This window comes from Ptychodera flava, chromosome 19, assembly GCF_041260155.1.
Source record: "Ptychodera flava strain L36383 chromosome 19, AS_Pfla_20210202, whole genome shotgun sequence".
Classification (NCBI taxonomy): Eukaryota; Metazoa; Hemichordata; class Enteropneusta; family Ptychoderidae; genus Ptychodera; species Ptychodera flava.
In genome coordinates, this window is record NC_091946.1 from 10,404,104 (window position 1) to 10,417,961 (window position 13,858).

Below are 13,858 nucleotides of genomic sequence, written 5' to 3' on the forward strand. Positions count from 1 at the left end.
CAATTAAATTTCAATATGTACGTAGGCGCCCAAGGTGGGTTGGACTCTTAATTCCACTTTTGATTGGTTTTTAGTGATAAGTGGTTGGCCAATGAGAGGTGTTGATGATTCTATCATGTGTTGTGTTGATTGTGACCCTTCATATATAACTTCCTTGATTGCCAAGTCGTGAGTTAGTTTAGATGTAATGAGAACTATCTATTGTACCATGTCATTGTTAAAATAACAATTTTCAATCACTTCTAATACCGGTATTTAAAAAAATCAAGTTTAATCACTTCAGTGATTTGTGAAGTGAGAGAACAGGAAATAGGCAAGTTTAAGTTCAAAAGAGAAATTTAAAGGTTTTACTTTTCATTTTGTTAACAAAACGTATGCTTGATTAAACCATTGACAGTAGAAGTGACAGTAGAAGTGTTTCTACTGTCTCTCTCAAAACAAATTTCTCAGTATGATTGTGAATGAAAGCTTCGCCAGTTGTCATTGATTCAAATGTTAGGATGTCTTTACATGTAAGTAAGTTAGTGTGATAGAGCTAGAGGTAAACAAATCCATGGAGGATTTGGTGGGTGTAAGACCAGCATGAAGACTCATTCGGTGGTCCTTCAGTTTAGTTTTACAGACTTTACAGACCTGTGTAGATTTATCAAACACGTCAATCAGCTGTGGCATTCTGTTAGATCTGCAGACCAGTAAAATGGCAAGTTCACCACACTCAGGAGAATATTTCAGCTATCTTTTGCCCTGGGAACATTAGATTTTCTAACCCTCGGACAGGTAGGGGTTGAGAAGTGTATGTAAAAGTCTGCAGCTCTATTCCAAGCTGCCCTCCCCCCCAAAAAAACAACAAATCAGTCAGAACTAGAAATCCCTTGGTTGAAGATCTGTTTTATTTTACACCTCATAAATATTCGAAGGCAGAGTCTAACAATTGGAGATTACTGTAGCAAAGGCTAAAAAATGAGACTATCAAAATTGGAACAGAAAGAGCGGCAGTCAGTCAGTCTGGCGTGTAATTAAATGCTACGATGGTGTGCTTATATCATTCACTGTATGCAAAGAGATAGCTGTAGGAAGTTATAGACATCAGAGTGAATTTCCGATTATTTTCCAACATCATGGAGACGTACAGTATCATCCAATCAGAAGCCTGCAATTTGTTTTGGTGACATTCAAGCCCGCGCAGCTACACTTAAATGTTACATGCAATACACAGCCGTTCTGTCTCCAATTTTCACAGAAACAAGGAAAATACGGAAATACTGGATAATTTAACAGAAGCAGTATAGAAAGCGGAAAGGTACATAACATTTCAATCCCAGGAAAAATTACAAGCCGACATAAAGGCTAGAAATGTTGTTGATTACAAAAATTTTGTGAAAAAATGCAAATGATGATAGCTGGTAAATTGTGAAAACAACGTGTATATTCAAAAAATGACCTTCTGCAACATGATTCACTTCTGTATACTTGTTTTACACATTCACATACATATATCCTAGACTAGAAATCTGTGAAAGACGAAAGTGAGATTAAATTCCTTGTGGACAGTAAGGCATTGAAAAGAGCCTGTTCTGTCATTCTAATACTACTTGCACACCGCTGGCCATGAGACATAAACAAGAACATGTGTTTCCTATTTCAATTTTTTTCCCAAAGAGACTGTTGGGGTGTCGACTGATGCTTCCTTTATTCGTTACACGACTGTTGTGAGTGGGCAGTGTGGTCCACGAGTGATGAAAACCTCGTAAATTACCTCTAGTTAATTTCCAATTGTTGAGGTGTTGATCTACTGGTGTTCCTCCACCCACCAAACCTCATCCACCAACACAGGACTGTTCTCCAGTACTGATATGCAGCTGGCTCAGAAGGTGATATCTAATTGGTCAATTGTCACTATTCACAGTAACTTGAGTCTATTGTGTATGATTCAATGATAAGGGTAAGATTAACCCTTTCACCCCCAGTTCCCTGTATACAGGTCCAACTTTACCATAGAAAACAATGGATTTGGGACAAACCATGGTGGTGAAAGGGTTTTAAGCCAGCTTCCGAGATGCTGCACATCAGCCTGTTCTTTGAACTTCACCACATTGACTTCAGCAGTCCCTTGCATTCATAGAACTCCATCCATGGACACTTATATCTACCCTGCGTCGCTTAAATTTGGTTCAGTCCTGCTTTTTACAGTCTGGTTGGACTTCAACATTGGGAAAATGGGTAAAGATTTAGCCACAAGAGGTATTCTCATTTGAAATGTCTGTACTCTTTGAACAGGAATTCTCAGATCATTCAGAAATATGTCATACTGTCCATTAAAACGTGAAATAATTTTAATATGTGAAGGTTAGACAGAGCTTCATATGCCGAATATACTTCTTTTCATTTAAACTTCTTGATTTTAAGACGTTCTCTGAACAAGGATTACATGCAGGCTTGTGATAAATTTACAACAGTTTCCTTGTTTGCAGAGGGAACATGGCACATGAAAAAATGGTAAAATAATATCGTCCAATTAAAGGTAGTTTATGCTTCGAAATGGAAAGATTTAAACTTTAGTTCAAACTTTCCTCAAGCAAACTTTCAATCATTCTTTTTCAAAATCAAGAATAAAAATCGGGGGCTACCATGCAAATTTGGTACTAGAGAAACAAAATTACGCGATATTTACTGATATCTGAAATTCAAACTGGCCACCATCCCGCTATTGGGGAAAATGAAATTCCCGATTGTCACAAAACTGAGCCAGTGAAAACTTTATTTTCTTCATAAGCTTCAAAATGAGCCCCCACTAGTGGTAAGACTAAAGAATATTGTAAAAGTTTGAGAGTCTGAATATCTGTCCCCGAGGCGAATTCTACCTTTAAGCAACCAGCTTCTTGATCTCTTCCAACTTTGAGTGAAAAAAACTGAAATTGGCAGATATCAGTGCAACTTTTCATCTTCAGTTGCTTCTCAAGATCGGCAGTTCTTTCTAACTGGGAAATTTGATATTATCAGTTTAGTGTGCACGTGTGTGTACAGTAGTGTATGTCATATATACGAGTCTACCTGTTCGCCCCCTATTTCCTGTAGAGAGGTCCATATTCACCATTGATAATATTAGGCTAAGGTAAACGGTGGTTGCCAAAGGGTTAAACCTATGCAGGTCCATTTTGCTTACGGTAGCAAGGGCTGCATCTCCTCCAACAACCTCATTCTTTAGTTCCTTTGTAAGCATTGTCATTCAAAAGCCAGTTGCAAATAACTTTTTGATGTTTGACTTTCATGGTTGGCCTACACAGAAAACCTTATCTTATCTAGATTTCAGTGCACTCACCAAAGGACTGCTGCAATGACTTTATAGATTCTTTTAATATTAGTATGAGTAAGTTTATACAGATTACAGGGCCTGCCAGACTTACAAGTTCATGATCTGAGTAATCAAATGTACAATCGGCAGTCATATTTTTTGTTATCATATGTCACAGTTGACTGACCAATCAGTCTCCAAGGTTATTTGAACACACATACTCTCTCTCTTGACAATGCTCTGTAATTCAAAATCAACGACAGACGTTTCCTAGTCATCTAAGTACATGATTGATTATACTAGTAATACTTCGCTACATGGAGATGTATATTTAAATTCATTCGCTAATGACGTATATATACTAATAGCAAATTGTCAAAAAAAACGTAAAATACAAGTAAATGTTGTTGAGCTATGAAACAGTGACATCAATAATATTTGATTCATAGAAAATTCACTAACTCTGTGTCGTTTCTGATCATTAAAGAATGTAATCAACATTTTGTAAATTTCAGTAGGTTAGAATCTGTAAAACGATAGGAGGAACTGATTGATATTGTAACGTGATATAAAAGTACATTGTCAGGGCATAGTGAGAAGACGGTGATTTGTTTCCTTTTCGGTATCCCGATCGGCACTTCTGCAGGTTCCCGACACCATGCACTTAGCGTGGTCCCTTGCTTTTAGCTCCCTGTGGCTGCATGTCAGCGTTGCCAGGAATGCACTTCGGAACCTCTTGTTGAAGACTGTGTACAGTATGGGGTTGATCATGCTGGCCACGTAGCCCAGCCACAGACAAAAGTCCATCAGCAGTGGGGGGAAGTAACAGGACTTACACAGCACGGAGAGAACATTGACAAAGAAGAACGGGGCCCAGCAGATGACGAAGAAGAAAAAGACAAGCCCGAGAACTTTTGTGGCTCTTTGTTCATTGCTGATTGACACAGCACTGGAGCGCGACATGTTTGACATTGTTTTCCTAAGCGAGTGGGATTTGCCTTGGAGTGGTCCTCTCAGGGAGTTGCTTTTCTTCGGTGAATCTGCGGTTGTGGCGCCCTCTGTGTGAACGCCGTTACCGTTTTGATGTGTTAGTAGCGTCATCGGGAGAGAACTGTTGGTGGGAGACTTTATTGATTTCTTCTGGGCTGGTGAGGTTGTTGCTTTACTATAGCTGTACCTGGTAGTGCCCCCTCCGAAATGACGTCCAAGGCGACTGCCCGATCCCCTCCGAAATGAATACCTGCGAAGCACTGTATGCGACGGTTTGTCGCAGCAAAGCTGGGCTTTTTTTCGTAGTTTGTGCACGGTCAAGCTATAAGTCAGTATAACAATTCCTAGTGGTATAAAGAAGGCAACAATTGATCCATACAGCTTAAAGTAATCATTGGTGAGAGCGCACACCCGATCGTTCAAGACGTTGGTTTCATCAGTCAACCCCAGCGCGATCAGGGGACACGACAGTCCAATACTGATAATCCACACTAATAGAATCTTGACGGCAACTCGGAGAGACGAGTGACGATAATGCGAGACATGCTTTATTGGCGATGAGATGGCCAAGTAGCGGTCCACAGATATCGTACACAGATGCATTATGGATGCTGTGCAACACAGAACGTCGAAGAATGTATACATGTCGCATAGTATAAGTCCATATGGCCAGTGACCTGCAGGAAATAGAGAAAACACAAGAAAGCATAAGAAAAGAACTTTTCTGGAAGTCAGGAAAAGTACAGAAAAAATATAGTTTAAATTTGTTTGTACAGTCTACTAAACTTAAAGCCATGTGTTCTCCTGTCTCTTTTCGCAATTACCACCCCTTCACCAAATTTTGGTATCACCCTATCATTTTATTAAGCTTGAGCTCAATGGATTGAGCTGAAGTTGGAAGTCAAATTCCTAATGTGTTTGTTGCCAGTACACTTGACCATGACGGAATATTTGGCATTGAAATATTTGTTAACTTCCTATATTTAGGAAAACCAGGAATCGCATCGTGAGTGGGAAAAGTAGCTTGGATTAGATCCAGGGATAAATTGAGGGAAGTAAAGCTTCTTGCTGTAAATAGGCAGTAATCGTGTAACCTTCAACCGACCCGCATCAAGGTTTGTAATAATGAGAAGTCGAGATATCACATGAACGTTTAGCACGCATTTGAAGGGCAATTTGATTTTGTAGTCTTTAAAAAAATTGCCAACTCATGTTTCCAAGATTCTTTGGTGACATTTTATGTATCATTCACAACCTCAGTCAGAGACTGTGCATCGTATGAACAATGTGAGCAGCAATACCATGACTGTTCATTGAAATAGCAGTTGTAGTCGGTTACCATTGTTTTCCAATACGTCAGGAATTTTATTACCAAATTTTTGAGCAACCTATCAAAATTAAATGCTCATTATGCCTTTTATGGCAGGCTCTACCATTTCCTTTTTATCTAGCACTTTTGTAACAAGATCCAACCTTTTTCTCTTAGATTTTAGGTCGATTTGATCAACTGCATAAATAGACTTTCAGGAGTGTTAAGTTCATATACAATACTAATGTTACCATTCAAAAACGTTGTGTGACTAAAAGTTTGCCATAATGTAGCAACAATAAAGCATTATTTCCAGATGAGATAACTGTGTTTAATTTGACTAAAAGTATCAGATCATCAAGGTTTTTTTTGTTATTATAAAGCCAGAACAGAATTACTGGAATGGAAATAAAAAACAAAAGTAGAATAGCATTTTGTACATCTCTGACATCTGTCAAAACCTGTCCCCCAGGTTAAACTGCTTTCCTTAAACATGGAATCTGCCAAACTACAAAAGCAGATCAGCAGATGGTAGAGCGTTGGGTTACGTCTATAAATGTTGGATTGTTAAAGGGAAACATAATTCAAGCATTAAACCGCTTTACGTCCATTAATACTTGGTTCTGCTTTGCCCTTGGACTGTAAAAATGGTTGTAAAAGTGTCTTCATATCAAAATGCCATGGTATTTCATGCGATGTGACAGTCTGGAAAGCATAACCTTAAAATCAAACAGGTTCTGTTTTTTTTGCTGTGCAGTCATGCTTTACATTGTTTTGAATGTGGTTTAGCTTGAAGTACCTGAAGAGTTAAACATTGCTATACTTAAGCATGAAATAGTATGTTAACCTTCTGAGTGCTGAAATTTCACCCATCAAAATTTAGTGCAATATTTTGCCAATTATTATGAATTTTTCTGTTATCTTTTTGATAATGTTGGACCTCAATAACAGCACTTTTCATGGGCTACTATTTTTGATCAAAATTTTGGGGAAATCTGAAAAAAAATTGTCTGGCTCTGACAAAAATTGGCTAGGTTATATTTATAAAGGAGACAAAAATTGACTTTAGCATCCAAAGGATTAATATATTCATCGGAAGATTTGATGATCAGAAGATAGTGAGATGAGAAAAATAAAACTTCATGCACATTTTTATCGAACAGTATTTGAAAAGGATCAATCGTGTTGAATACCTAACTAATGTGCTAATAAAGAGTTATAATATTTGAGATATTGGGGTCACAGTTCAAAAAAACCATGATCAAGAAGGACTGGTGTCATAGGTTGACTGATGGTGAGAATCCTTTTCACATCGCAAGGGATGTTTGCTGCTGCGTGGGTTGCATTGATGATCACCATCAGTTTTCTTTATGCCTAATGAACTGGGCTATCTCCTCTAGTGCTGAGTCAATCCGCTGATGCTGCAGTCTCAACGAGCGCTTACGGAGGCATGTTTTACGTTTATTAAAAACACGGCAATTGAAACGAGATTGAGGAAGACAATCAGGAGTTGCAATGGTACTTCACCAACCCGACTTCCAATCAGAATGATTTGCATGGGGAAAGTGATTACCATGGCGATCACAAACCCAAAACTATCGCAATTTTTTTTCACTCGTCTAGTATTTATTCCGATCAGTGACATGAATACCGAGGTCATGGCAATAGGCATCATCAGTTTTGATCTCAGTTGAAATTACAGTTATGGTGGTAATGACATAATAACTTTGGAAGAATCTGATGTAATTGTAGAAGATAAAGAAAGTTTCTGAGAAGATAAACATCTATTCTTCCATAACTGGCTAGTGCTAGACTTAAAACTACAAGGCCATTGTGATGGTCTTCTTCACAGAAATCAGAAGAAGACGATAAAGCGAACAATGTTTAATTATTGCTTGCTCTGAAAAAACATGCTGTCCGTCTATCAAAGATATTTGAAAATACCACAAAAAAGTGGAAGTTATGATGCAATTTTAGTATTTCTAATAATAAAGCCAACAGCATTAGTGCTCTTTGGTAGTGAATTTTCGAAAAATCAGAGTGTTTGATTATGTGAGAAATTTATACTATTAATTTGAAATAATATACATAGTAAATAAAGATATGTAATTCATGACTGGTTTGGTGAGTTTGTTTAAACGCTTTTCTCTCATATTTTCAAGTAATGCTTCATTGCATATCAAACACCTTAATTTCCGCTCTTAATTTTGCCGCACAAATTCCAAAGGCAAATAAGTGCTTGGTTTCGTTTGAAATTATTTTTCTTTATTACAGGAGTGAGTTTAAAATGGCGCAACATGTGCATTTCCAATTAGTAAACTAGCAGAAAAATTTAATTAATTTTGTTAATAGGGTGGAACAGAGTTAGTTTGTATATCGAATTTGTTGCAGTTTTCCTTGAAATTGATAGAGTGTAAATCCTGGTTTTGCCGTCCTGAGTGTTGTGTTGTTTGCTGACATTCAAAGAGCAGTTTTTCAGTCGTCTTTTGGGAAATCAGAGCATAGAGCAAAAATTGATGCCTTGTTGGTCAAAATGCTCCATCATTTTTGTCCAGCAAAAGACACAGATGATACAAGTCAAAACAGTGAAGCGATCAGCAACCATCATTGCCTGGGGCCTCAAAAACAAAATCAAATCCTGCTTCGACTGTACCATCATTTTGGAACAAAGCACGTTTATCATCTCCAAACCTTGAAAGCTTGCTTGTTGCCATGGCGACCATCGCCGCCTCATCATCAATATGTTGTCACATGTTACGTGTGGATACCCCGCTGTGGGCTGATTTCCCAGAACTGATTGTTGGCACTTTCCCTAATCTGGTATGGCTATCAGAAATTTGAAAATCCTCGCTTAACGCAGATTGCCTGCCTTGTCCTCCTGTTTTGTTTCTCTCAGTGGCCAAGGAAATGCTGAAGTTCACTATGCAATCACAGTTCATTAAAGTAGAGAGACTAGCTGGGTGAAGTAGCGGTATTTTGCATTGATTGCTAACTTCCTGTCATGAGCGTTTGCTGATTTCTTTTTGGCTACAGGCAGGAGGGAAAAAAATTTCAACAAACTTACAACAAGTGGTATTTCCATTTTTATTCATTGATCATTTGCAGACCTACCTTCTATAGCTTTTCTAGTTTCCTTTCTGCTCAGCAGATGACAAAAATTCTGATGGGAATTGATACAAAAATACCTCAATTTGAAATGCCTTGACAGCACTTTGTAATTTGTGGATGATAAATTCAGAAAAAGATACCTTTAATAAGTACATGAAGTTCAGGGAAGTTTTTTCTAATATTCTAAAGAGCATTTAAAAGGCAACCATTGTTGCATAATTTACAGGCAACTAATTTATCTATAATACTGTTTGTAATTGGTCGGCCAGTGACTTGGAAAATTATTTGGCCTGATCAAAATTTCACTGTAAAACATCGGTGAAATTCACAGCCTTCAAGAAATAGCGAAAATATTATTCTGTTGAGTTTTTCAAGGATATTCCAGTCAAAACAATCTATGTCTCAAGACTTGCAAAACAGCTTGTCGGAGATTAGTCGAGCTAGAGAAAGATTTTTAGCATTCTTAAAATTAACATTTGGTACTGATTAGCTTCACTCTCTGAAATCAAAGCATGACTTCATGATCAGTACAAGAGGAACTAGTCATCAGAACTATCTCAAAAGATAGAGTTTTCCATAGTGGGGTCCAATTTGTCAAATTGCAAGTTTATACAGTTGCGTCACTGGTAGGGAAACAGATTCTATCTACACCTATGTGCTACTGTGTAAGACGTATAACTCAGAATTTGGGATGAAGTTCCCTGTCAGCCATCACTTTTGTGCTGTCGAATGGCTTGCCAATGGATATTGAGTCGCGGTCTAATGGCATGCGTCTAACAAGCCTTTCTCAATTAATGTCCAAATAAACCCGGACAGACGTAAATCTCACTTTCGTCTGTAATAACTGTGTACGTCAGGCCCATCTACACTCTACTTAATTGGACTTAGAGCGTATTCAAATGGATTTTCTTGGTGTTCACATTGTAGAGGTGCTGCTGAAATGCTCTTTTATTCGAAAGGTTGCGGAGATTATTCACTGTAGATATTGTGTTTAGCTCTGTTCACAGTTGGAAAGTAGAAGTTTCACTGAATGATCATCCGGCTTGAGATCATCAAACCAACAGTAAGCGCAGACAAATCTCTCATTGAAAATTGACAGAAATATTGCCTGTTAAAAGAGACAACACTACTCTCAGACATCTCAAGCCCTTTCTGCTCACTATAGCTTTTTGAAGTTTCTAATCCAGTGTCTAAACACAAAGTTCCTACAACTGCTATACACACATCCATCTCAAAAAAAAATTGTCATTGATGAAGAAAAGCAAGACTGTAAAGTCTCTTCATGTTCTGTCAAGTCCAGAATTGAATTAGCGATGTCTTATTAGGTGATTTGCAAACCATGCAGGAAGGAGTGCGTGGACTTAACTGGGGAATGGCATTTGTATTCTGATGTTGTAGCCATCGTGGAAATCAGTTCATGATTTTCGCATAGATAGTGTGTAACAAGAGAGCTGGGCTTGCCTTTGCAGGCAATTAATGCACTCTGTATGGATGATCTTTTAATCTACAGTAATCACAGAGGCAACTGACTACTGGGAATCGTTTGCTTCTCACTTAATTCTTAAAAGACTCTATATGCTGATTACAAACTCAACACGTCCCAATTCGGCCGCTTCTGAACTCATCCACTATTCATAACAGTGCCAGCCGGTGGTCAAATCTGAGATTTTTTTTTGAAATTCAAATCATCCGGAGTTTGACTTTAATTCTCTCAGATCACAGGCTGTCAATTTGGTTCTTATCACTAGCTGTCGTTGTGAAACTTTAATTGGGCAGTTTGGAAATTTCTTGCTCCCCATTACTAGTTTCTGTTGGCTAGATGTATCAATTAAGCATGTGTAGATGGGTTGTTGCAATTGCCTGGAATATCTTTGACTTGATAATCATTCATTTGTGTGGGAGATGAGTTTCAGGGAAGATATTGAGAAGAGATAACTCTAACAGCAGATTTTTTTTTTGCCTTTCGAAAGAAGGAGAGCCAAAGATTAAAGGAGGGCTGATGCATTTCAGACCTTTCACCAGAAGATGTGGGAAGTAGCAAAAAGGGTGGGTTCAAGAAGAGCATCACATCCGTAATGCCGTTGATTAGCAGTTCTGAAATTGATATGGATGTCTCAGGTAATGATGAGGAATGGTCAATAATATGTGCCAATATGCGTTTCACGTGGTTGAAAAGTCACAACTGTATCAAAGGGTTTCAGCGTCTCACAACACATGCAGTTGAAATCCCTCCCTGAAATAATGGAACCCCTCTCACTGCCAAACTTTTGGTTGCACCCTGCCCTGTTATTTTCGGTGCATGCGCTGATGGGAAATGTGTACAATGAAGTTGCAGGGTGGCAGGATGAAAGTGTACCATTTCTAAGTGAAGCTTGCAATGAGTATAGTATATCCTGATAGAAGCCTAGGGTTAAAGCATACATGCTGTTTCATAGGCGCTGTTTAAAGAAACCGACTTCTGCGTCTTTGTCTGTAATCACACTTTCAGCAGCTGCAGGGTGTGTGTAACTCTACCTGAATCCAAATTCACCATAAAGAGTGTGACAAAACCAGTGCACTGGGTAGCTATGTTTTTATACTCTGTGTAAAACAGACACTACTGCTGCGGGAAGGGGAACTACTCAAAGCAACAAAGCTTTATAATAACTCACTATTCAGACCAAATATTTATTGCAGTGAACTCTTTGTGACATCACTGTTGGGTCAGAAAAACCAGTTTGTGTACTCATTGGCTTGTTCAGAGTGAATTCAAATCGGCACTTATACATTGAAAATATCTGAAATTATTAATAAGAAATAATGCTTTTCAGAGAATGAAAAATGTAGAAGAATAATGTTGATGATACTGATTTATTTTTACCATGCCCCATGGTAACCTAACTGTCCGAACTCTCGGGTTATATTACTCATGGCTGTCACAGTCTTATTACCGACGAAGCTTTCACTGACATTTCATCAGCATTGCTGTTGAATATTTTATTTTTTTCGAGAGGAATGGAGATAAATTAGATTGCGTTGTCAAAATGTCTTGCGTAAAAAGTAATTTAGTTGGAGAATTCAATGTGGTGTGGCTGTGTATTTTCCCACTTGTTTTACCATGACGCTGTTGTTGGCTTGCTTTTAATACTATGCCTTAAAGGTGTATACTGTCTCATTACTGCCTTATCAAACATATTGTTTGCTATCACACACGACGGAACGGTGCCCCTGATTGAAGTTGCCGACCAAGAGATTTATCTTCATAAGGGGTGGACCATTACATTTGCCTAGTAAAGGGGGGTTTGGATGGTAAAAATGGACAGAAACGTGAAATGAACATTTTTCAAAAAACTGTCTGAGCCTCAATGCTTTTGCAAAAATATATTCAGCTGAACTTGAAAAACAGGAATAATGTTGAATTACAGAAAAGAATGTGAACACTCAGTCTATTCCAAAAAAGGTCAAATCTTTTGAAACAGATTTAAAAAAATGTATATTCTCTTTGTGACCATCTCTTCCTATAACCTAATGGAGCACACTGAAGAATACCAAGACATATCTCCTAGGGTAGTTTCAAAGGAAAATGTAATAACGATTCAAAATGCACCTCAACAGGGTTCCCTCATGTGTTAAGTCATTTGTCTTGTCAAGCACTTTATCCAGCTTGCAAATAGCCCAGCTGTGTCACACATCTTTGACTTTAACCCATCCATTCACACACTTGCAATATCTAACAAATGTGCATGAGTTTATCTGAAGACAAATCTAGCAAAATTACTTAGATAGTGCTCTCTCTTTTCAGTGTATCTATTTTATCCAAGGTGAGGAAATTAGCAACAACTTGAGAGGTGATGGTTTGCAACAAAAAATTCATGGTGACAATTTCAATGTTAAATGGATAACATGTATCTATTTTGAGAGTAAAATTGTCTGAAATTGCTAATTTGTAACTCTGTAAAATGTAACTCAGTAGATGTTCAATCGGATTCAAACTCAGAATGTGTGGCACCAAGTCACCTGGCGAAAACATCAGAGTGAAAACCACTTGGCCAAATCCCCACCCTTTGAAACCTTTCAGATGAATATTGCATTATAACAACCCTGAGTGTGAACTTACTAAATTTGTAACAGTGTACAATATAATAAGACACTTTGAAACCTTTCAAATTGATAGGTAACAATTGTGATCCTGAAGTTACTAATTTGTAACAGTGTATAATAAAACTAGATACTTTGAAACCTTTCAAATTGATATTATGTGACAATTCTTAGCATGAAATTGCTAATTTGTAACAGTGTATAATATACTTTGAAACCTTTCAAATGGATATGTAACAATTGTTAGCCTGGAGTTACCTATTTTAACAGTGAATAATAAAAATAGATACTTTGAAACATTTCAAATGGATATTATGTAACATTCTGAGCAAGAAGTTGCTAATTTGTAACAGATATAATATAATAAGATACTTTGAAACCTTTCAAATGGATATGTAACAATTTGAGTCTGAAGTCACTAATTTGTAACATTGTATCATTAAAAATAAATCTTTTGAAACCTTTCAAATGGATAGTGTGTACAATTGTAAGTGTGAAGTTGCTAATTTGTAACAGCATAAGTAGATATTCTGAAACCATTGACACTGATTAAATGCTTTATGTACATGTAAGTGTTATGACCTGGATAATCACAAAAAACATATTTTCTAACATGTTACAAGTAACACACCATGACTTGTGATGTCATCATTTTGTAACTTTGACAGTGAACATTGTGCTACTTTACAGCTATGAACTGTAGTAGAGAAAGATAATATTAGAAATCACACTGTGAGTTTAAATGCCTCTTAACACTTCTAAGATCGTATGCTCAGTTGATTGTGCAAAGATGTGAACTCTGTATGAACCAACCAGAGAGCACCGATCTTGGCACATACTCTATTAAAAGTATCCACTCAGAAATTTAATATTGGTCAGCCAGCTGGGCTTTGATCTTATCCTCTGCAGATCATTAATAAATCAATAAAAAGACCCGCTCAGAAATGGAGGCATCCCTGATAGCCATCTGAAATTGTACCAAAGTAATGGAGTTTTACCCATCATTATGCATTGACTGTCAAGTTATCTGTGAGTGTGTGCACAACTTTAATACTCAGGATATTTTTGATTTCAACAAAACC

General features: G+C 37.5%; 2 protein-coding genes across 9 annotated transcripts in view; one reads left to right on the top strand and one right to left on the bottom strand.

Annotated features, from left to right (window-relative positions):
* The window catches only part of LOC139118527 (26S proteasome non-ATPase regulatory subunit 1-like), a 168,025-nt gene that overhangs the window by 35,087 nt on the left and 119,080 nt on the right, over positions 1-13,858 (top strand). The gene's annotated exons all lie outside the window — the stretch shown is intronic.
* LOC139118530 (5-hydroxytryptamine receptor 2A-like) overlaps positions 873-13,858 on the bottom strand; it is an 86,760-nt gene continuing 73,774 nt past the window's right edge. For all 7 annotated transcript variants that reach the window (XM_070681876.1, XM_070681873.1, XM_070681872.1 and 4 more), the window contains exon 3: positions 873-4,959. In XM_070681876.1, the coding sequence (XP_070537977.1) occupies positions 3,875-4,959 (1,085 nt within the window). In that variant the 3' untranslated portion in view covers positions 873-3,874. The remainder of the gene's footprint in view (positions 4,960-13,858) is intronic.